This window comes from Phyllostomus discolor, chromosome 4 (genome assembly GCF_004126475.2).
Source record: "Phyllostomus discolor isolate MPI-MPIP mPhyDis1 chromosome 4, mPhyDis1.pri.v3, whole genome shotgun sequence".
Lineage (NCBI taxonomy): Eukaryota > Metazoa > Chordata > Mammalia > Chiroptera > Phyllostomidae > Phyllostomus > Phyllostomus discolor.
The window spans coordinates 132,183,393-132,209,981 of record NC_040906.2 but is presented as its reverse complement, the minus strand read 5'-3'; the positions used below and the strand labels follow the sequence as shown (position 1 = coordinate 132,209,981).

The following is a 26,589-nucleotide window of genomic DNA, read 5'->3' as shown; positions in this document are numbered from 1 at the left end:
GATTAGGGGAAATTTTTTTCTATTTTAATATTTTCAATTTTGGCTTTCTATAATCTAGAATTAAGGTGTATCATGCTAGTGTTAATACCAAAAATGCAGGTATTTTATCTATTGATTTATTCATCTATTAATTCATCTATTAATTTTATTTTAATGTTTAAAAAACTACAAAATATGAATTATTTATCTCTTGGGATCCAGACAATCACTCAGCTGCTCAGATAATGTACAAAAGATGAATTGATGAAATGAGTAGTTTTTAAGTCTAGACATTCATCTATGGCCATACAAGTCACAGTAAGTCAGCATATAGTGACATTGCAAAGCTATTGGAAGGACAAGTTCTTATTTGCCTCAAATGTTGTTTTTCCCAAGAAGCGGAATAAGCACTTGACAGTATTGACACTGATACAAATTTTAACTCTGCATCAGACCCTCTATCTATACACAAGAAAAACAAAGCAAACCACAGTGCTTTCATTAAGATAAAAATTATAACTCAATCAGAATGTTTCAAGCTCTGAAAAAAAGAGGACCAAAAACCCCTCCAACTCTTCAAACAAGTGATGGGAGTATTTAAAGATAACAGAATCACTAAGAGAAAACTACTTGAAGTTACTTTGTAACGATCTCCTTTTCATTTCCTAGAATAGTACAGAGTTTGAAAGAGCTATTTCAGCAGCTGGAAAACTTTAAGCAAGAATATACTCTGTATCCAAAAGTGATATTGTTGTCATACTGTCTTTGAAGTAGCTCTTTCAAAAAATCAAATATATTTCATTTTCAGTTCCCACTTTCTTTTGCCTTGAGGTGGTTACTTCATTATTTTAATGCATTACTTTAATTTTCCAGCAATCATTTATATTATAATTTTATTAAATTTATAATTTCCTTGATTTTCTGAAAAATATTTTTAAAATTATATTTAAAATATATATTTGGTTTCATTGGTTTTCACTTTATTTTGTGACTTCTCTATACTTTAAAACTAAAAATAATGTAGTATTTCTGTATTACATGTATTGTGTTTACCAAAATGCTGGTGATGAAATTTTGTTCTGGTATTGCTGTCAGTACTCTGTTTTGTACAATGCAGTGTCCCCAACAGAGACTGACACTTCTCCTTAAAATCAGTGGCATGTATTCTATAAGTTGCTGAACAAAGTTTATGCTACTCTATCTAAGAAATATGGTTAATCCAATTGTTCAATAAATATTGGCAAATTGATAAAATCCAATCCAATAACTGAAATTTAAGGCCGTTATAGGAAATAATTTTGGGGGGGAGGAGGAGGAGAGAATAAAAGTGTGTTTTTACCATAGCTTTTCTACTAACATATTATTCCCATTACCTATATCTTCTTCCCTTATATGTATCTTTTTAGGTCCTCTCTGCTTTTCTGTATTTTATATGTGTGTGTGTGTGTGTGTGTGTGTATGTATACACATATATACTCACACACATACACAATAATATTATATAAGTCACTCTTACCTTCCAGTCTCACAAAAATATTCCTAATTTCCTAATACTTCCATGCTTACTATAAAAATATTTGCAAAAATATAACTATAATTTAGATATAAAAGGAACATGGTTATCTAAACAGCATTTTCCACCATCTCTGTTTTTATTTTTTTATTTTTTTAAATTATTTTATTGTTTAATTACAGTTGTCAGCCATTCCTGTTTTTAAAATTGCTGACTACGTTGACAAAAATTGCTGCTGGACACCTTGAGTTAGCTTAAATGAGTTAGCTCTTAGCCTCTCTATCTGAACAAAAAAGATTTATGCAGGTTTTCCTTGCTTTGTGAGCTAAGCAAACATTTGTAAATTAGCATAAGGAACACCAGAGCAATAAATAGAAAATAGTAAATACTTAATCAGTATAAGTACTTTCAATATTTGAGGGTAAGTCAAAATCAGCTACCTTAGTTTTTGTTTGTTTGTTTGTTTATTTGTTTGTTTTTGCCTGGAAGAATCAACTAAGTTGTGGTCTAAAGCCTCTCAGCTACAGAGAGTGGGCGTATTCTCAATGAGCACAGAGTCCAGGTCTACCGCCCTCAGGTAGGCACTGGTAACCGGACTGCTTCAGCTTTCTTAGCCTTGGTGGCCTTCTCTTCACTGAAGAATGTCCCACTTAGAACACCATAGCAAAAGACCTGAGACCTGATGAGTTAGCAGAGAAAAATATCTCACACAAGAGATATTAAGTAAAGAAATAGAATGAAAATGAAACATACAACTTGAAGTTATTAGCTTCTCTGAAAGAAAGGAAAACTTAGATAACTATAAAATAAATAACAATAAATACAGGTGACTTGCTGAGGCAGAGAAGGAGGAATTATTTGAGTGTGGATGATTTCTGCTTTTTTGGGAACTTGAGTTTGGGAGACAGACGGAAACACACATACACAGACACATATCTGCTCCTGACAGGCACTGATGTTATAGAAATCTGATACTCAAAATGAAAGAGATTTAAGAAATTTTTTCGAAGTGTAATAAGCTCACATAGCATGCATTCACAGCAAAAGCTCACAGCAAAATTCACTCTGTGGTACATAGTTATATAAGCTTGGACAAATGCATGTAGTTATGAAAGCACCACTGATATCAAGACCCAAAACAATTCTATCACACCAAAAATTTCCCTCAGGGTGCCCCTTTGTAATCAACTGCCTGTCCCTCCCAGGCCTGGCAGCTGCTGATCTGCTCTCCACCCCTGTAGTCCCTATAATTTTACCTCTTCTACAATGTCATATAAAAGGAACCATACAGCATGTAGCCTATCGGGTCTGGCTTCTTTCACTTAGCATAAGGCCTTTGAGAATCATCCATGTTGTTTCACGTATCAATAGTCCATTCTGTTTTATTGAGGAGAAAAGTATGAATGTCAACACCTTGTGTAATGATTCGCCAATTTAAGGACATTTGGGTTATTCCTAGGTTTTGGCAATATGAAGAAAGCTCCCAGAAACATTTAGAAAAGGAGATAACTATAGTCAAAATAAGAGACTCAAGAGAGTACATATACCTGCACACCAAGACTGCAGCTAGAAAATATACTTTTTGATTCAATAATTTAGTTGAAAAATTAGAAAGGAAGTGCTGTCCCAAATTATGGAAATCTAGAGCGTGTTCATAAAAGAAATACTTTAAAATAAAGAAATGAGAACCTGCTTCTATCTCCATGTGCATACATAACTCTAACCATAAATTCTTCTGGCCTTATGAAGCAGTAATTTACCCATAAAGTTGTCCCCAGAAAGCTTGGAAAAATAGCAACTACTTACCCACTTTACCACGAACTCTTACATTGAAAGATAAAATTCATGAGGGAAAGCAATTTGTTTGCTGAAATACCCACCATGCCTAGAAAAATAACTATACAGTAGGAGCTCAGGAATTATTTGTTGAAGAGTTAAGGGATGAGTTTGTTATTGAATCATGATGAAGAAATTGCATATCTTGGAATATAGATCAAGGAAATCTACCACGTGAATAATAGCAGTTCTAGGAGTAACAAGAACATATGGAGAAAAAGCAGTAATTAATCAACTGTAGAATATTTTTCTTAGTTGAAGAAAGAACTGAGTCTGCATACTAAAAAGGCTCTATATCCAAGCTAGATTGATTGATAGAGAAATATCTATCAAGCTTCAAGGAAGAAAAGACAATTTACTTGTAAAGAAAAAATAATCAGTGTGGCACCACATTGTTTATTTGTAACACAGGTAGCTTGAAGACAGAGAAATAGCATTTATAGCTTCAGAATCAGTGGGAAGCATCTGTAAACTACTGAAAGAAAATACTTCCTTCCCCAAATATTATACTATATATTGGTTGGTGAGAAAAATATTTACGTGTATGTAAAGATTAAGAAAATCTATCATACAGATCTCTATATAAAGAAAACATATATTCCTATTAAATATAAAATGGACTAGAATAGGGAAAAATGTGTGTGTATATTCATATATGTATGTACATATATGCACATGATTATATATACATGAGATAATGTATTATGTATATTATGTGTGTGTATGTGTGTGTGTGTGTGTCACAGGTGCTAAAATAGAGTCCCTGAAACAAAAGTGATATCCAGTAGAGGAAATTGTATTTAGGATCTAGAACTAAAAGAAATAAATTGTTCAAGCAATGCCTCAAGACTTGTCATGAAAAGGAGAAACAAAGTAAATATCATGAGGAAGAAATCTGGCTATCCATAAGGGAAAAATATGTAACCACATTGGTGAAATAATTAAAATTTTGTTCGCAAAAAAATACTAAAGTATGTAATTGATTATATATCAGGGAAGGAGAAGGATACCATTAATGGAATAAAAATACTTGGTATCTTTTCTATATTATGAAGAGAAGTACAATAAATAGCAACTTAAATCTGAGGAAAAGAAACAATATAAAAATTATTAAATATGAGAGCTATTAAAGACATGAAGAAAATTACCAAACGCTAATTGATACTTTGTTGTTGCCTTCCTGTTAATGTCAACAAATTTCATTCTCTTGTTTATTCTGCCTCCTGAATATATATCTATTTTCTTCTCTGACCTGCTATAGAATACATCTCATTTCTCCTGTATTGCTGTAATTGTCCCTTGCTTAGTCTCCAAACTATAGTCTTGTACACATTTAACCTCCACTTTCATGCCAGAATAATTATAAATAATCTAGGCATACTACTAAAAATTGCAATTTGTTTTCACTTCTATCACATTTCAGGATCAAACCCAAATGAAATCCAGACAATGTGCATGTCAAATATACTGCGGGTGCTAGAACAGTTATGTAGTTGTCTGATATAAAGTTAAGCAAAACTGGAATTAAGTATGCGTGTGCACTTACTGATTTTAATGGGACATAATAGACTTTGTTCAAGGTTAACTGCAAACATGACTACACACACTCATGCATATAATGGAATATATGTTGAACTGGAAAATGTATAAGGAAAGGTGAAATGGTGACAAGGCAGGAGGAACAGAGGGAGGGAAGGAAGGAAGGGAAGAAGGTAGAAAGGGAGGGGGAGGGGGAAAGAGGAAAAAAAAGAGAAGGAAGAAGAAAGTGTTTGTGAAACCTAAATCTCTCTGAAAAAGGAGAATTCATCTCAAGGGTGGGAATGAGTGCCATTACCTGGGCTTATCCACAGAGCTCCTGGTTGTAACAAACTCGTGAACCCAAGGGACCTAAATATGTAGACTTCTACTGTGGGAATCTTCCACCTGCACAGATCTCCAAGGTGGTAGAGCAGTTCTCTAATTACCTTAAAGGTGAAGTTTGAGTAACAGATGTTTTCAGTGAAGTCAGAAAAGCTACAGACAATGAAAGGCAGCGAAGCAGCTTGGGCTGACAGTGGAATCATCATGGAGAGGAGAAAGGTATGGTTGAAGTAGAGTAAGTGAGAAGATGTATGCAGTAAAGTGTGCATAATGTTTCTGGCAGAGAGGCGGTTGTCTCAGTAGAGCCAGCATGAAAGATTAGTGCTGCAGTTCTGGACCCGAAAAATTTGAATTAATGAAATGATGCCAGTGCAAGGGGAAGTCCACTTCCCCTTGAGTAACACTGAGGATTTTGGAGACCTCAGGTATGCTAGGAGTTTCCAGACAATTGAATGGGACAGCAGATTTAAAGGTAAGCAGAGCAAATTTCAATTCACTTCACTTCCATTTCAGATCCAAACGTTAATCTGATAGACTGACATCTCTCTGTGTCTCCTTTTACTCTCACTCATTTTTTGAACTTTGGTTATAGTGATTTAAATTTATCATAGTCTTCAGTTTAATGGCACATTAACAGTGATTCACATAGGTCTCTTACATTTTTTATACTCATTTTGTTATTTTTTAATTCCCATTCTGAAGTTCCAAGCCCCTGAATTTTACTCCTAGGTTTTGAATACTTGGTGAATTTCAGTATATCTTACAGATTTCTTTCTCAGGTCTTTCTTCCCATCTTTTGCCACTCTCATCATTTGCTTTGAACTCTAGTCTTTTAGAACGGCTTGCAGTTGCCTGAGAAGAGCATGTTTCTTCTCATTTCAATAGCATAGCATAAAATCTATACTCTATGTAGAAAAAAAGAACCAAATTAGTTATATAAAGTAAATTCTTCAATATACAATAGAATCAGATTCATGAATGTGGTCCCATTTGATAACCACAGCATCTACAAGAGAATGGATAATTCAGAAAGGAATTATTTTCTTATTTATAGTGGCTTTGGATTCTTGGAAGTATGGGTGGTGCATTGCAGCCTGTCAAGGCTGAAGAGTTTCACCAGGGATTTGGACAGATGGAGCTGTTGGGATGCCTGACATGCCTTTTTTCTAGGGTGTGGGGATCTAGGCATACCACCAGCCATGTGTCCTACAGCAGGAAGCCCCTAAGTCCCTTATATACTTAATACACACAAAGCCAGCAGGGTACCAAAACATCGTATCACTCAGCATGATTCTATACATGCTGGCCCATTCAAGGCTATGGGAATACTGCTTATATTAGTTCCCCAGACATGTGGGTGAGGGAGCCAGACTGACTACCTTTACCCTACAAGTGGGAATATGATAGGCTAGAATTTGATCACCTCTAATATCAGATGATGTCGCCTTTCTGTAGATACTTCATTTGTAATATCATGGGGTAAATATAGATATAAATTATGTTTATTATAAGTTATATCTTCAGGACAAATTCCTATAAGTAGAATTTGTATCAATGGATACAACATTGTTTTTATTTTCAAATATGAGTTTGATTATGACTATTTTTGTTGTAATTTCTGAGGATTTTACATCAAAATTCTGATGACTTTTTACAAGTAATAAGTAAGTAGCATAAATTATCCTAGGCTTAATACTTACATGGCATGAAAATAATTTCTTTCATAGGAATTTGAATTCTTCATGCATGTAAATAAATAAGCCAAGCATTGTTTAGAATTATTTTTCAATCAAATCTTTTTTATTCAGCTATTTTTATTTTAATTCAATCTTGGCAATTTATATTTTGACATAAACTCTTTGGCATAATTATACAATGGAATATCTAATATTATCAGCCTCCCAATTTCCTTGTATTCCTGTTTGAATTTTTACATTTGTATATCTGTGTTATTTGTCTTGATTTTTTAAACTATGATTCCAGAAAACTATCTACCTTATGATCTCTATAGAAATGAATGTGACCTTCTTAATTGTAGCACTTTTCTCTTAATATGAATTGTAGTCAATGTAATTTTGTGTTCAGTATTCATTCAAAATGTAAGTATTGGACACTGCACATGTGCTGGAAAAGGTAATCTTTCTTTTTAAAAAAGATCACTTATATTTAATATTTACAACTATAGTAATGTAATCAGTAGTATATTAGACTAATATAGCTTATTTTAAATTTGAAATATGAATTAAGAAAGAGTAGACAAACAAAATGTATAGAAGTTTTTAATCATCAAAATTTATAGAGCTTATTAGACTCTGATAGTTATGCAGACCAATTCTTATAAAATATATCTTTACTCTTATCAATTTTTAAAATAGCCTGATTCACTATTTTAAATTAAAAATGAATTAATAAATTGATAAAAACTAAAGGCAAAAATAAATAAATATTAGTATTTATACTTTCTCCCACTTTCTGTTATTATTTTCTCAAATACAAATTGTATGCCATGTTTTGATGTTTGGAAAGTGGTAAGGTGATAATTCTGACTTTATTGCTTACATTGAATAAATTATTTTAATCTACTGTTATTTTAAATAATCCTTTCTGTGAGAGGCCACTCTGCATGGAGTGGGCCCAGCTCCCACTGGGAGATGCACAGGACCCATGCCCACGGATAGGTTCTCCTGTGGGGAATCAGACCTGCAATGTATTTAGGCAGTTGTGAGTTTTGCTTTTTGCTAAAACTCCCTCACCCTGAATTGAGAACATTTACTGCAAAGCAACTTCCTAAAAACCATGCTAAACCTTCCAAGACTGAGTGTAACTGGTTCAACTACTTTTGCCTTTTCATTGCAAATATCCCTCTTCTGTGATGTGATTACCAGCATCCTCTCCTTTGTTTTCTGTATAAGGTAACCACCTAAAGGGAGCCTGGCATCGTTAAATAAGAACCTTCTTGTAATGTGCCCAGTAAGACAATATAAGCTCATTGGAGCAAGGGCCAAGGCTTTTGCTCCCCTTGAGAAAAAAGCCATGCCGTTCCTTTTCCTCTACAAGGCTAGGTTGTCTGTGTGAATCTGTCTCATATTTCATCCTTAATGACAGGGACCCCACAAGCCGGGGTCCAAATCACCTTTCTTAACTTATTTGACTCCATTCAAATTGTTAGCCACCAAATCACCTTTTTTAGGTATCATTTTACTATATTATTATCTGTATTGTATTGTATAAAAATCATATATGTATAACTCATTGGGTCAAATATTGATGTTATTTAAAATGTTTCTCTTTCTCTAGGTATTTTTTCACACATAAATGTCTCATTTTTACTATTGTAAGTGAAAATTACAAAGGAAAAACCTTGTGATAGAACTTCTCAAAGGATCCATATTGTTCTAGAATTTGCTTTTTTCCTCCTTTATTTTGTTTTCTATGGTTTAAATTCTTCAGTGGCAAGAATTCCATTTAAGCCTTCTCTACCTGACTGCAGTTGAGTTGATAGGATGCCATTTATCTTGTGGATGGGTTTCAGGAGCTTATTTTAGATTTCAAGCTATGAGTAGGACTGGATACCTGGAGGGTTGATAGCCTATGACTCAACAGGAAGATTTTTTAATGATAGTTTCCTTCACCTTTGGGTTCAACCTTCCTGGGCCAGGTGTCACAGATGGTGTTTTGGGGCTTCCTCCTTAGTATGTAGAGAAAATGCTAACACTTTGGCCCAATTTCTCATGATCAGAAAAGGATGATTTGTTTAGAAATATCTTTCTCAGAATTGTTGTTGTCTAATCTCATCCAACAATCTGTTGATCTGATCTCATTAATGACTGAATATTAATTGTTCATTTAATTCATCGCTCTACCCTCCCCCTTCTTTGGAAACCGTACTCCAGAATAATATAAATTCAAGTTCCATGTATGTCCTTAGCTAGTTTAAGCCAATTCAATTCATTCCTACTCAAAAAGAACACTGAGATATGGTAGCCACAGCTCACCAGTGTTTGATATTCTAGTGCTTCCTTCTTCCTCCCATTCTTACCACAAGAAAGAAAGGGTAGGAATGCACATTTTATATGAAAGCGGTATTTGGAATGAATTCCAGATCACTGGTTAGGCCCTCAGAATGGGGGAAGTTAGGCAAACATATCGTAGCAGATTTCATCAATGTAGTAGCTAGAGTACAATACATTTGAAGTCAAACTGTATTTAACTTTAATACCAGCTATAAAGCCAGTGAGGTGACCAAAGCAACTAACTTAACTTCTCAGGGCCTGTTTCTTCATTTATAACATAGTGGTAATGATATATTTCATGTGGGGTGTATAAGGACTGAATGAAACAAATAATAAATTGTGTAACAGTAATTAATCTAGTGGCTGGCATATAGTAGGTGCTGAAAACAATGAATGTTATTACTGATATAAATGAAGGAATGACTCACTTCTATAAGCTGAAAAGTTCAAAGCTGTGCCTTGAATCAGGAAAGGTCATTTACAAAAATGTTTTACTGATGCTATTCAGTTGAACTATGTTGAACATGACCTTTGGTTTCTTCTTCTTATGAAATTATCTCTTTGTTCTTATGAGAAATTTAAAGTAAGAAATATATAGTATAATTCATTTTATTATTAAGTCAACTTGTAACAACATAGTCTTAACAAATATGATTTTTGCTCTTTATTCTCCAGTGTTTACTTTAGAACTGTCACTTAGTTTAGAACTCCGCTTGGTTACTGAATGTGATTTAAAGTAGTGGAATATTTTTTCACAAATTAATGAGAGTGAGGGCAAAGGGAGTCATGACAGTGGTATGTGTTCTTCAGCACCTTACTGACTGCAGCTAATGAACAGGAATCCAATCTGTTTCTTGTCTATCAGACTAGGAATGCCTGGGGCACTCGCCCGTGCCCCACTGCTTGTGGTGAGTCTCCACAGACATTTCTCCAGCTGAAGCCAGTGTTGCAGCTGGGCTGGCCCTTGAGCTTCTTATTCTGATTGTGAGACACAGCAACAACTGTAAAGGAACTTGAAAATTCAAGGATTCTTACTCACAGGTCCTGGAGAACAAATAGTAGCTCCAAGGGTCAGGTAGCAAGGTAGCAGATAGAGAGAAAGAGAGTGAGAGAACACAGACCTGGGACTTTGCTTGTATTAGAGTTGAGGGTAATCTATGTAAGGTTTTGAAAGTTTACTCTTTATTAGTAAATTTAAAACATAAGGGCAGAATTAGAGAGTAGGAAGAAAATAGCAGAATCATTCAAGTGGTGTGTTATCCAGGTTGTCCAGGGCTTTCTAAAAGAGAAACATCATGGGTCAGGGAGGCTTGGGTGCTTATCTATCTGTGCAGCTAGTAGGTGTCATATAGCTGCCTGTATGTGTTTTTGATCAGAATGGATGTCTTTGAAATAGATGCCTCAGCAATCAACAGCCTAATGTCAGGCAGTTATAATAAAGAAAACCTTACAGTCAGGCACATACACTACAACAGTGCTTTATTAAAAAACATAAAATTAACAACAAACAAAACTTCATAATAGGCCTAAACATGGCCATACTGTTGTGTTCCACTCTAACTCATCGCGCTAAAGTTCCTGTGTGCCGTCAGTTTCTGATTGTGTGTCATCCGTAGCTAAGAGCACCAATAACGACTAAAAATCTCATCCGCAATCTTTTTCTTTACATTTCAATAATGGTTTCCTTTATTCCAGAGGTGTCCTATGACCTATATTTTATTGTTACTATCCAGTTAGACCAAAGTTGATTTACTCTTATGTTCTCAAAAGACAATATTAACACCATCAATGAAAATGTATTTCACTCTAATTCCTTTTAAATACACAAATCTTTTCTCCCTTGCTAAGAGCACAAGTATGCACAGACAAAATTAATGGTTGAATATATCATGTAATAATATATGTTGAATGTAATTTAAACAAAGCATTATTATTTTTGGCAAACTGTTAATAGGCTTTAGTGAAAATATTTAATTTGCAACTTTTCTTATTTACACTGATGTATTTACAGTTGTATGCCAAGATTTACTGGAAAGAACTGTGAGAAAGTAATTGACCACTGTAGACTGCTCAGCATCAACTGTCTGAATGAAGGATGGTGTTTCAATATAATTGGAAGATTCAGAGTAAGTAATTTAATACATGGCAAAGTAATTTAGCATGTCAGAACACAATAGCTTCAGGCACTCTGTACTTTGAATGCTTATATCATTCTAAGCCAGAGAAATATATCCTTATATGGATATTATAAACATCATATATATGTAATTTAGTAATAGAGATTTTTAACTAATTAGAATTATGTTGGGAGAGTATTAATAAATGTTCTAGGCAGTGTTTTATTTTATAATATGAATATAATTAATTGAGTACTAGTGATATATTTCTTTTTATGTAAGACCACAGTAACTATGCCTTAAGCTCTTAAACTAGATGGGGCATAAAATTAATCTAGTAGTTGTTAGTCAGAATATAAAAATATGCTTTTTTAGCTGGATGGTTTTTGAAATAATTTGACAAATACAGCATATATACTACACACAGTAGGGCATGCCCTATAACTTAGTGATTCAATTTTTAGCTATGTCTGTTGGAGAAATTATCATTTATGATTATGACCTTATTTGATCTGCACATAAATCCCATTCCATTTTACAGAAAAATAAAATGATTACTGAGCTTTTGAAATATTTTCTCCAGCTTACACATATCAATAGTAATAAACAAGCCCAGATTTAAACTTATTCTGTATGACCCCAAACATATACTTTCAAATACTACACATATCTATTTGCAATAAAAAGTATATGCCACCATTTTTCCCTTTAAATTTTATCTATCCTTAATACTACATGTCCTCACTGAAATGTCTCTCATAACTTTGGTTTGAAATTATTTTGTATTACTTTGTTTATGTTTTTGTTTTTAGTTCTCTTCCATTTCAGGATGGTCTCTGGGTGTTTATCTCTGATTTTATATTCAAGTTTTTATTCTTCAGCCACACTTTTCCCTGGGAGATATCAACTACTGACTCAACAATGTATAGACTCTATAACCAATCTGAATTTCTATTTTAAGGAGTTTGAGTGGAGTTTTCATCACCTTGCAGACTTTTTAAAAAATTATAATTTAAGTTTACTAACTCCTATAGATAAAATATTAGCAAAAAAGTAATGTTATCAGACTTCTCATTTGGTTATAATTTAGGTAATCATAATGATAATGTACATAAATAACTGTTTTTAAAATTATAATATTTTTTCAAAAGTACAATTTTTCCTATTAACTAATAATCACAATTTACATGTATTGAGTAATACATAAAGTTTATATTTAAGTTATTGCATATTTAAAAATATGTTTTTCAAATTATATGATGGTTGTGCATGACAGAAATTATTCTTCATGATACTTAAGTGATGTAACATATTAAATAAAATAAAATGTTATATATTGAATTTATTTTAACATGGAAATATAAAATGAATTTTCATAGGTAATAATATTTTTATAATTCTATAACCAATATTTGCTTTTCTAATTTGATGTTTGTATTATTAACTTTTGAATATGTTGACTAATTTCAAAGAGACTATTTGATGAGCTATAATATTTTAGGAAGCGATATAAACTATTCATTCTCTTATTTAGATAAATATATTTTACATTCAGAGAAAAAGAGAATAGAGAGGGCATAATACGAGCAAATAGTCATACAATGCACTTAAATCCAGCTATATCCAAGATCATAGTAAATATAAATTGATTCCACATATCAGTTAAAAGACAGAGACTGTTAATGGCACATAAAGCAAGACTTAATCAAATGTTGTTTAAAAGGGATTCATTTTTGCCATGACTGGTATGAATCAGTTGGTTGGACATTGTCTAGCAAAGTGAAGGGTTGCCAGTTCAAATCCTGGTCAGGGCATGTGTCTGGGTTGCAGACTTGGTCCGCGATAAGGGCATGTAGGAGAGGCAGATGATTGATGTTTCTCTCTCACATTAATGTTTCTCTGCCTCTCTTTTTTCCTTCCTTTTCCTCTCTCTATGAGTATATAAAATATTTTAGAAAAAGAGACTCATGTTATATAAAAAGATACAGACATAATGAAAGTAAAATCATGGGAAAGATATCTCATAAAAATTAAATAAAATGAACACTGGTACAGCTTTATTAATAAGGAAAACTTCAACATAAGGAAATAACAAGGAGGAATAATTTTATTTCATTAACATAACTGGATCAACTGATCAAATGAAATTATACATCTAATAATAGAACTACATAATACACATAACACAAACTGACATCCATCACTATAATCATTCAGGGCTTTCTAATTTTTAATTGGTATAACATGCCCCTAGTATATTTACAATAACTTTATGGAAACAATAAAGTATATGAAGTCTGTGACCTATGTGGTCCAGGCACAAATTAATATACAGAGGAACAGAGAAGCAGGGTACCAGAGACAATCATGGGAAAGAATGGCCCTGGAAATCCCAGAGAAACTCTGAGTCGAAGTCAAAGCTAACTTAACCCCAAGGTTAATCAGAGTTTGATGGCCCGGATAATATTTTTATTATACAGATGTATATAACATAGGTTAAAATGAAGTAAATCAACAATCTGACAGTTGTTTCCTCCTCTTAGTAAGATTAGACTAAAATTATAATCATACAAAGATTTTTGAATATGCATTTAATTGAAATAATATGAAAAATAAAGCATACTCAATAATGACTTTAAGATTAAGAGTATATAATAAGTGTAACAAGCTGGACAACATTAGCAGCTAAAAGAAAACCCTGAAGGTCAAAACCTTATTAATTCTAAGCCATGTTTTTCATTATGAGTTAAATTTCTCTATTTTCAATTCATTTTTCTTTATAATAAAAGTAGTATAAGAATGGTGAACTTTCTCATTGCAATTGTGGTGAGGAATTTCTAATCAACACTTTACAATGTCAATTGCATTCTCAACATTAATAATGTAAATGGTGCCCATGATAAAACAATTGTCAGTTCCCAAATGAGAGTCAGATTTCTAGTAACCACCATGTAAGAATAAATCATTAAAGAAATTAAGAGCTCATGGCATAAAAAGGCAAAAGGTTCTTATTGTCATTTTTGTGATTCTAAAATGAATAAATGACAGCCACTAAAATAAAGAACACAATTGATATCATGCACATAATAAAGTAAAAAAGCAAACACTATGCATTCAAGAACTATTTACGTTGTCTCAGGAGGGATTCAGGGTTTCTTCTCCTTAGAATTTTAATGATTTACTAATATTTTAATTTTATTTTTCATAGATAATATACATAGTTAGAGCCATAATATATGGTTCATGTCTACCCAAATATTTTATAGGTTCCTTATGTTATGATTTAGGATTTTTGACTGCTGTTTTTTATTATCATCAAAGAAAATACAATGAGAACTTTATACACAGCTCTTTTGGTTCTCTTCCTCTGCAACTGGTTCAGGGATTCAGATAAAGAATGAAGTTTATGTTTTATCTCATCTTTTAAAGTCTTCATAGGGGAATCAGCAGGAAAAAAAACTTGAAAATTCATCTAGCTTAATTTACCATCTGTTTTATTTCTCTCTTCTATTTCCATCCTCTAGTTAATTTTTTAACAATTATTTTCAACAAGCGTGACTTATATGCAAACTCATGCTAAAAGAAGTCAGCTCAAATTAGTATTCCATATGAGTGAAATTTGCATTTGGGATAGGATTTAGAGTTTTAGAATTTTATTTGAAACACCAGTAAATCTCAACAGGATCTCTGTCTCTGTTTCTGTCTCTTACACACACATGATTCACATAATTAGATCTTCCAGGGGCTAGATAGACCAGGTAACCATTTAACCTCAGACTCGATTCAATTATATTCCTTCTAGCTCACACTAAAACAGCAACAGTGGGCTCTTGGACATTCCTAGAGGAACCCAAGCATGCTCCTGCCTCAGAGCCTTTGTCTTGAATATGTTTACAACTATTGCCATCCTGCTTTCCAGATAACAATATAAGTAGTTCTTCAAGTATTTTTATTGCCTATGAGACTATATTATGCCAAAATTCAAGTTCTATGAAGGTAGATATATATGTTTCTTTATACAGTAATAACCTTCCAGAGAAGTCTGCAAAATTCTAGTACTGACAAGTTGTGCCAAATACAACTTGGACGAGAACCTATTTGGAAGGATACTTCTATGTACGACAAACACAGACTCCAAAAACTGACCACCAGGTGACCTCTCTCTTAGTAATGAGGTAGTTGGAGCTAGCTTGACATGGAATTTGGGGGCAGTATATTTGGTGAAAAGTACAAAGGATTATGCACAAATTACCCACCAATAATGTGTTTTATATAAAAAAAAATTATAAAAGTTAGCAAACCAAAAAGGGGGATTGGATTAGCTTAGTATGTTATGAACACAAAAGATTCTAGTTTATATATACATGCACAAAATAAAAAAAAATTATACTATGATCTGCTACCAAAGCCTAAATTGAACAGAAAAGCTAAAACTATCTCCTACTGGTACAAGAAATGCATTCTAAGCTCCCTAAGATACCTTCTAATTGTACCCTCAATCAGAAAAATGAACTGATATTTCCATTCTTTATCAGTCCACAGAAACACTTTCTTCAGGGTTAAGGAATGGCTGGGTAGTGCCATAGTCTGTGTTTGATGACACAGACCTCTCTGAAAAAGAATAGTCAAGTACAAGAAGATTGCTGGAGCAACCAGGTGTGATTGTGCCCCCTAGGGGATCCTTAGCAATGGCCAGAGATATTTCTGCTTACAAATTAGAGTTGGTGTTGCAAGTGGTACCTAGTGGGTAAGAGGCCTGGTTTGCTTCTAAGCATTCTACAATAACATGACAGCCTCCAATGAAGAAATATCAGTTCCAAAATATCTGCATGCTGTGGTTAAGAAAACCTGCCTTAGAGGAAAGTAGGTCATGGACGTTGGAAAATAACAAAACTTGTGCACGGAAAGAAAACTATACTTTGTGAAAGTTTAAAGAACCTCAAATTTTTAAAAAAGAGAAGCTTCTGTCTCAAAGTAGACCGTAACATAAGGTAGACCCCAGGTTGAGAAGTCTTTGACTAGTTTATGTGGTCCTGCTTCACAGAGTTATGTGCATGTAATTGGTTAAGTCAAGTTGCTTTTCTATTATTTTTCCTTCCTTTATTGAGAACAGACTGTGTACATTCATTTCAGAAAGAGAGGTGTATGCAGCTAGGTCATGAGCTCTGCTTCTCAATTCTTCCCTCTGACATACTCACTTATATTAAAGGCATTTGGATTTGTTCTCCTTATTTGTATTATTGGACATTAACATGAAAAGTTTGGAGAAGTTGTTTTAGGTAGCATGACCTAGTGTGACAGTGAAAGAGAGCTCTTTCTACTTGGTTTTAAAGAGAGAAGGAGTCAGGGGTAAGATTCCAGATTTATTAAACATAAAGTGGGTAAATTAAAAAGTCACTGAACTTCTAGAAATAGCTTTAGTGATGCCATATAATCAGGATCCACTTCAATAATCTCCTGACCCATGTCTTACAGTCAGAAGTAGTTATTCCTCTGCTCCTGTCTTTCATTGACATATTTCTTAATGGTTTTCTGATTCTGCTTCAGTAAATGAATTATATATACTGCTCTCATTCAGGTTCTTGGTAGGGAAGTTGACTCTGCTTAGAAGTGTTTAGAAGAGAATAACATCTTCACACTAGCCTGTAACTCTTTTTCATGTGTATTATGTTATGTCTTAATTTTAATTCTTCAATCTATTTTAATCGTTTGAATCATCATATTGTAAATCAGCAAACTAATGTATGTTTTGACTTAGGAAAACTTTTTTCAAAAAGCACACAAGAATGTGGCCTGGATTTCATGTTTAAGCAGTTCTTAAATGATTTTATTATCCCACAATTATTAGTTACAAAAACTGGTAGAAACTTCTTTTATGGCTAAACTCCCATAGTATCATCTGGGTCCTTCTGACTTTTCTCTCACAAACAGCAAGGAATAATGAAGCAACAGACGTTCTCAAATTGAAGGTTTAATAAAAATTAAGGTTACTGCACAGCTTCTATTATATGTCAAGGGATTTTATATACAAAAATTTTACTCAACTGTAGTTCTAAGTCATAGAATCTAGGACACAATAGACACACTCAGGGATTAGTGCTTACATCAAAGTCACTTCTACATGTAATATATAGAACTTAATTAGCATATAATAAATAGTACTTTGTAATTCCACATATTTTCTTTTGATCAATTGTAATAATTAGTACTAGGTATACAATAAAAAGATTTTAAGTGATGAATATGATTAAAAGCTTTTCTCACATCTCCTAAATTCAATTTGACTTGATAATATTATCCATGTATAAGAGTAAGAATGGAGAGGGTTTTCATTACGTTTCATTATTTATTTGCTTATTTTCAGCAGAATTTTTATATCGAGTGATAAAGTAAACAGCTTAAGTGTAAGAAGTGACAGCTTAATTCATCTAAATTAATGAATCCCTATGAATGGTTGAAATGTTCATATTTAAAAGAAACAAATATAAACACTTTAAATGCCTTAGGGAAACTAAAGATGACAAATGTCTCTATTAATAATGAAATTAAAGAGTGAATAGTATAAAAACTGCCTTCAGAAATTTTAAAAATTTAAAACTTTGTCTCCTATAATTAAGGAGAAATTGCTGGTGAAGCTATAAAACTTGTTATTTATGTTAATGTTATTCATATTATGTTTTGAATCTTTGAGATGTCATTTTCCCTCCAAGAGCTCATTAATAAGAGTTAGAGCCATAATGTCTCTTATAATAGTAAGGCTATAGACCTAAGAAGAGATATCCAATATAAATGTTAAATAAATTGAAGGTGGACTTTCACAAACTATTTCTGGCAATCCAGAGTATGGTTAACTGAGTAATGGTACCACATATAAACTCATATCTTAATCCCCAGACCCTACTAATGTTATGTGGAAAAAGAGAATGATGGTGTAATTAAAACAAGTTTCTTACTATGAGATTTTTATCCTGGATTATTTAGATGGGTCTGAAGTAATTACAAAGGTTTTTGTAAGAGGGCTATGGAGGGAGTCAGAGACAGGAAAGTGATGTGATACAAAAGCAAAGATTGAGGTGATGTGAACCCTGGCTGGCATAGCTCAGTGGATTGAGCACGGGCTGCAAACCAGGTATGGCAGGTTCAACTCCTAGTCAGGGCACATGCCTAGGTTGCAGGCCATGGTCCCCAGCAACTGCACATTGATGTTTCTCTCTCTCTCTTTCTCTCTCTCCCTCTCTCTCTCTCTCTCTCTCCCCCCCCCCCTTCCCTCTCTAAAAATAAATAAATAAAATCTTTAAAAAAAAGATTGGGGTGATGTTCTTTCAAGATGCAGGAAGTGTCCATAAGTTAAGGGATACATGTAGAAGCTGAAAAAGGCAAAGAAAATCAATTCGCCTGAGAGCCACTAGAAGCAACCAGCCCTCCTGAACTCTTTACTTTATCCCAATAGGAGTGATTTCAGACTTCTGAATTCAAGAAACATACACACACACACACACAAAAGGAATGTTTTAAACTATAAGAATATGAGTAATTATAGCAGCAAAAGAAAACACATACACAGAGATTTTGGGAAATTTTATTTTTAATACAAAATTACATTTTCTGACTTAAATGATTGGAGAAGCTCTCTAACTGAACACATAAATTTGATGATAAGAATGGTGTTTGTTCCTCTTTAAAAAATATTCATGAAACACAAAAAGAAGTTACTTTAGATTTACACTTAGTGACCATTTCCAGTTTGAGTATTAAGGCCATCTGTACTAATTGACACAGGTGCATTAGGACAGGCCTGAAAAAAGAAAAGCAGCAAAATGATTGCTTGGTTCTGTATCTAAGAAGGAATAGTCTCATCATTCAATAATTAAAATTCCCCATTTACTTGAAAATGGTGGACATATTATGGTGGGTCCATTTGTCACTTACTTAGGGAAGCATCACCCATGTTTATAAAGTAAGATCTGGTCCTTTAACATTTTGCTCTCCCATTACTCACTCAGACAGGAATTGCCCCTGCTGATGCCATATCCTAAATGTGTAAATGACTTACTAATTTATCATCCGCACAAGGTACATTGGAAAAAAGAGGTTTTACCAGTTACTTGGTTTGGTATAACAGGTATTGAACTAGATTTGGTTTAGACATTGGGCACAGTTAAACTGCTGTCCTTCCCAAAATGGATATCTAATTTTATAAATTGCAATCTACATTTTTCTGATGTTATCATTAACAATTTATAAATGAATGTTTTCACCTGGTCCTCTAAGAGACCAGCTGAAGGCATTTATAAAAATGAAGCAATGCACATTGCAAAGAGAGAACCACATATAATTTATTATATAGCCAGTATCTTGATTACAGATATAATCACAGGAATTAAAGAGTCCCATGGATTAACTAATTTTCCTTCTTCTTCTGGTGAAATCTTTTGTCAGGTATCTTTATGCAAAATGTCTCTATTCTTTGCTCTTAATCTCTAAAGTGTCTTTGCTTACTTATTTATGCCATATCATTCGTTGTTCCCATTGAAAGTAAGTTTATTAAAAACCTACCTTGTGGAAACTGTACCCTAGACACACATTGCTGAACAAGACAGACCATGATCCTTTCTCATGCTTTGTAATAGTCACTCAAAGATTAGGTTTGATAATAGTGTCCACTTAGTACAAGGAAGGATTGTGTCCTCAAACTGACAGAGAGAGGGGGAAAGAGAGAAAGGAGAAAAACAAATATTTAAGCATATATTTCAGTATACTTAAATATATGCAAGTATATTTTCTGCTTCCATTTTATAGTTCTTTATGGCATTTTTCTACCTAAATCTGTGATTGAACAGAACAGTTTAGCAATTTAGGGATTTAGAGCCACAGGCAGATGGATGGCTTCTACAGAAATGTTGTAGGTCCTGAAAGAGAATAGAAGTAACCAGTGTTATTTTTGTTTGTTTGTTTGCTTGTTTTGTTTTGTTTTTGGTTGTATTCAAAATACAATAGCAACAACCAAATTACTCTTGCATCTGTTATGAGAGTTAATATGTCTTTTGCAAGCACTCTGCCTTAACTTTCATAAACTTGCTCCTGGCAATATGCTGATGACTAGAACTTTTTACAATGGGGTACAAAGTTAAATTATGTAATTGTACCAAACAGCTTGATATACACTATCACTCAGTTAAATTTACATATAAAGACAATTAAAATTACACATATTTATTGAACAGTAAATACAGAAATTAGGAAAGAAATTAAATCTCAGTTTTAAAAATTAGATACCCGTTGCCCTGGCTGGCATAGCTCAGTGGATTGAGCACAGGCTGCAAACCAAAGTGTCGCAGGTTCGCTTCCCAGTAAGGGTACATGCCTGGGTTGCAGGCCACAGCTGCCAGCAACTGCACATTGATGTTTCTCTCTCTCTCTCTTTCTCCCCCCCTTCCCTCTCTAAAAATAAATAAATAAAATCTTTAAAATAAATAAATAAATAAATAAATCTTTAAAAAAATTAGATATCCCTCCTCTTCTTATGCCTCAAAGTAATAACTAGCCAAGATATATTTTTAATATGCATTCTATCTTTTAATAATGATGTTAAGAGCTCAGTGGTGTCATCCAGAGTGAATGATCTGAATTTTAAAGTGACCCTAATTGACCCTTGGAAGCATATCGTCCCCTAATTTCCTCATTAAACTCCTGATATAAAAGGTAAATATAAGAAAGACCTGAAGAAATCATAAAATTACCTACAATCACCCCTGAGAAGGATATCATGGTGAATTTTAATATGTTTAATAGAAGTCCAACATGCTTTCTTTTATGATGGCCTAAAATTAAATCCTTAAACTCATATCTGGAAATGAAGTGGGCCATTTTGGCTCTTGACAAATGACCATATTTTAAAGTTTTATTCATTTTGCATGTCAGTACTAATAATTTAGCAAATCTACAATTGTTTTCTACTTAATGACTAATAGAATTTGTATATTACTATTTTTAAATATTTGTCATGTGAGGAAATTTTCTAGTTGTTGCTTTAAATAATTTTTAAGTTGAATTATGAATAATTCAGAAAACTTACTTTTAAAAGACTGCCTCAATATGTCTACTATGACTTGAAACAAAATGAGTAAATTTAGTCTGAGGAAAATCATGTTACTTCAATGGTAATTTATTAAAAGGTATAACCAACAATTGCAGAGATTTATATAGAAAAAATTAGAATTCATATGACATTAATGAAATTACTTAAGAATTAGTTTAAAGAGCTTAAAAAATATTTAATAGTTTAGTTGGAAAAAAACTAAGATTTAAGTTTCTACATGTAAAAACTGAAATCAGTTAGGTATAAGATTGATTATGCAAAAATGATACCGGAAAACCATATTACTTTTTTGGATAAAGATTTAGTTTTGTATATATTTTTAAAGATGAAAATGAAATTTAATACAATATTTAACTCAAATATTTAGTTTAATGGCAGAATGATAACTATAGATGAGTTGAAGTAATTTAAGAAAATGCCACAATAATTCAATTTGTATTAAAACAGATGAATGCTTAATTATTAAACTAATTTTTTAATTACTTATGCAAGTAAAAAAGGGTATTTAAGTCACTCTTAGCCTGATTTAGTCTTTCTGGGATGGCAACATTATTAAATATCTGTGACCATACCATGAAAAACAACACTAATTATACTTAGGTCTTTGATCCATTTTGAATTAATTTTTGTGTATAGTGATGAATAGAGGTCAGGTTCCTTTTTTTTTTTTTTTTATGTGGCTATCCAATTTTCCAAGCACCATTTATTAAATGGATGTTCTTTCCCCAATTGTATGCTTGTGATTCCTTTGTCAAAAATTATTTCCATATATACAGCTGTGTTTATTTCTGGGACCTCAATTCTTTTCCATTGGTATTTCTGTTTTATTTATTTTTATTTTTTTATTGTTCAAGTACAGTTGTCTCCATTTTCCTGCCACCATTTTCTCCTGACCCAACCACCCCCAACTCCCACCATCAATCCTTCCCCCATTTGGCTTCATCCATGTATTCTTTACACATGTACCAGTATCATAGTGTTTTGATTACTATAGCTTTATAGTATAGTTTAAAATCAAGAACTGTTTTTCTTTCAGCTATGTTATTCTTTTTCAGGGTTACTTTGGTTATTTGGGGTCTTTTGTTTTCCATACATATTTTAGAAATATTTTTTCTATTACAGTAAAAAACATCATTGAAATCTTGATATAAATTGCATTGAATCTATAAATGGCTTTGGGTAGTATGGACATTTAATATTGATTGTTCCAATTCATGAACACAGGATGTTTTTCAATTATTTTTTCTTCTTCAATTTATTTTATCAAGGTTTTAAGAGTTTTCAATGTATAGTCTTTCATCCCCTTGGTTAGATTAATTTTTAAGTATGTTTTAATGCTATTAAAAATGAAATTTTCTTTACTTTTTAAGGAAATTCATTGTCAATGTATAGAAACACAATCAAGTTCTGCATGTTAATTTTGTATTCTGTACATTTACTGATTTCAATATTATTTGTAACAGGGTTTTTTTTGTGGAGTGTTTAGGCTTTTCCATATAAAAGATCATGTCATCTGCAAACAGAGAAAATTTTCTTTGTTTCTTTTTAAATGGAATATCTTTTTTCTTGTCTAATTGAACTGACTAGGATTTACAGTTGTCTGCTGAATAAGTGTAGTGACAGTGGACACCTTTGTTTTGTTCCTGATCTTACAGGAAAAGCTGTTAACCTTTTTACCATTGAGTATGATGTTAGCTATGTGCTGATAATATATGGCCTTTATTATTTTATGGTTCATTCTTTGTAGTCCCAAATTGCTAAGAGTTTTTACCATGACTGGATGTTGAATTTTCTCAAATGCTTTTTATGAACTTATTGAGATCATATGATTGTATCTTTTATTTTATTAATGTGGCATATCACACGTATTGATTTATATACACAGGACAATTTTTATATCCCAAGGCTAAATCTCACTTTATCATAATATATGATCTTTAATGTGCTATTGAATTTGCTTAGCTAATTTTTTGTGGAGAATTTTTACATTTGTATTTATCACGGATATTGGTCTATATCAGAGTAATACTAACCTTATTTTATTTTATTTTTGTAAGAGTTTGAAAAGATTGGTGTTAGGTCTTTCAATATTTCAAGGAATTCACCAGTAAAATGATCTGGACCTGGAAATATATTTATTAGGAGGTTTTTTGACTATTGACTTAATCCCCTTATCTTTTTTTTTTGTTCAGATTTCTTAATTTCTTTGTGATTTAGTGTTATCCAATTGTATATTTCTAGGAACTTATTCAGTTCTTCTAGGTTATTAAATTTATGTGCACTTATTCATAGTAGTCTCTTATGATATTTCTATTTGTTCAGTATAAGCTGAAATATCTAATTTTTCATGTATAATTTATTTGCATCATCTTTTTATTTTTAGATTTGTCTCGCTAAAATTTGTCAATATTGTTTAACCTTTTCAAATAACCAAATCTTAGTTTTGTTAATCATTTCTATTACTTTCCTATTCTCCATTTCATTTATTTCTGCTCTAATCTATTATTTCTTCCCTTCTCCTAAGTTTGGTCTTTCACATTTTCTAGTTTCTTGAGGTACAAAGTTTGTTTAATTGAGATCTTTCTTCCTCCTTGATGTTCATATTCATCTCTATATACTTTCCTCTTAGAATTGCTTTTGTAGCATCCTATACATTCTATAAAGCATTGCTTTGTTTCTATTTTCACTTGCGTTAAGATATATTTAATTTCTCTTTGATTTTTGTCTTTGATCCATCAGTTCTTCATTAGTTTGTTTTTCAACTTTCGTGTATTTGTGGATTTTTTGGCTTTTCTTGTTATTTACTTCTACTTTCACACCACTGTGATAAAAAAATACACTCAATATAATTTTTTTCTTGACTTCATTGACTTTGTTTATGGCACATGCCATGAACTAGAAAATGTCCATGTCTGCTTTGGAGAATTATATGTTGTAATTCCATTGGATAAATGTGTTCTGTATGTCTATTAATATTATTTGGTTTATAGTTTTGTTCAAAACTGTTGTTTCCTTCTTGATTCTCTGAACTGATCTATTCCTTACTGTGAGTAGGGTATTACAGTCCTCAAGTAGTATTACATTGCTATTCATTTATCCTTTTAATAGTTTTGGCATTTAGTTTAGCTATTTAGATGCTCCAAATTTAAATACAAATTACAAATGTTATATCTTCTTGATGGATTGACCCTTTTATTATTATAGCCTATCTTTGTCTTTTTTGACTATTTTTCTTAACTATGTTTTGTCTGATATAAGGATAGCTATCCCTGCTATCTTTTGTTTTCCTATTGATTAAAATATTTTTTCCATTTTTTGCTCTCAGTCTATATGTGTTTTTCAAACTTAATTGACTCTTAATTGAATATTTTTGTTTTTTTTCTGTGTGGATTCATCACTGCTTTTTCAAAAATTATTGTTTTCTAACTAAGTAAAATAAGATATTTTACAAATAAGTAAAATGTTAATTATTAGTACTAACTCAAGAATGATAAGTGAAAATAGCTTTGGTTGGTGTAGCTCAGGGGTTTGAATGTGGGCCTAGGAACCATAGGGCCACTGGTTCGATTCCCAGTCAGGGTACATGCCTGGGCTGCAGGCCAGGTCCCCAGTAGTGGGTGCATAAGAGGCAACCACCACACATTGATGTTTCTCTCCCTTTCTTGCTCCTTTCCTTCCTCTCTCTAAAAAAATAAATAAATAAAAATTTTTAAAAAGAATAATGAGTAAAAATAAATGACAGTGTAAAGGTGGTGTCAGAAAAACAATAAAACTTCAGATTTATAAGATTTTATACCTCATGTTCTTAGTGAAAATATTAGTTTTTGTCAATCAATTACACACTTGCACCAGTACTACTTTACTTAAGAGTAAAGAAGAAACAATGATAAAGTAAAAGATGATGACATTTGAATCTTAAGTATATAGATTATATTTTAGCCTGTAAAGATTGAAGTATATAAAATTAAGAAAAGAAAAAAGAACCTCATAACTGTCATCTTTTTATCTAATAGATAGAGTGTAATATGACTAAACCTATTAAGGAACAGAGTATAATATGACTAATTCTTTTAAAGCTGTTGAAAACGCACATAAAAAATTAAAGAAATAATATTTTTTGAACTCATCTGAACAATGATAAAGTGTGTATGTGTACATACACACACACACACATATGTTAAAATGGTATCTCCTCACAAACACATACACAGGCGGAAAGAGAGGTGGGATTTGAGAGGAGAGAGAGAAAGAGAGAGATGAGGTATCCCTTATTCCTGTTTTAATGTCTTCATTATATAAAAGAAAATATTCCTACATATGTTATACAGTTTCTAAAAATGATAATTGCTTAAAATGACTATAAATAGAATCATACTGAATAGATGTTGCAATGATAGGTATAGGCAGTGATTTAGGGATAGTTTCTTTGAGAGAGAGTTTAAGATGCTTCACACAGCATGAGAAGCATATTATCTAAAATATATCATTTCTTGTCTCAGAAATGAGGCTGTTAAAATAAGAACTAATCATCTAGAGTTTTTTAAAGTTCTTTTTATACTATCCTTCAAAATTGATTTCCCTTATAAAAAGAAAACCCTTAAGGAAAGCATCCTCAAAACACATTCAGCATGTGATATGTTAAATCAGTGTAATAAATTTGTTATGAATATGTATTTTGTGTCAAATAAAAGTCACAGAATGTTGGTGCTGAAAAATTCACTCCTTTCGGATGTAACACATATGACATGTGATATAAGAAATAAATTGCTTTTCTTTTTATGGACACATTTCTAGATTTTCTTGCTTGTTTTTACTGTCATTGTAGAACTAGCTCATCATTGTCTTAATTTCACTGCTTGCTTACCAAATGTATGCTCTCAAATGCTTATTGAAATTCAAAGTTTAGTTTTTTAATATGTAACACTATTCAAGGAAAACTGTATGAATGTGTGGTCAACTTAATACATAATTTTCCATAAAAATATCATTTTATGATTAATAGTTTAACATTATTCACCATATGACATTGTTTCTTGGGAATATTGTCTGGATATATGATTCTCTCAATAAACTAGAATGAATAAAAAATAAAACCAATACAAAGATAATGCTATATTTTCATGATTTCTCTTTTTCCTTGGCTGCAAAAAAGCTTAGAGCTATTTAAAGATG

The 26,589-nt window shown here is 32.2% G+C and overlaps 1 protein-coding gene across 1 annotated transcript in view; it reads left to right on the top strand.

The window, feature by feature from the left end:
* The window catches only part of LOC118500233 (protein eyes shut homolog), a 68,586-nt gene that overhangs the window by 12,417 nt on the left and 29,580 nt on the right, over positions 1-26,589 (top strand). The window contains exon 3 of the mRNA XM_036024311.1: positions 11,213-11,327. Within this exon, the coding sequence (XP_035880204.1) occupies positions 11,213-11,327 (115 nt within the window). The remainder of the gene's footprint in view (positions 1-11,212; positions 11,328-26,589) is intronic.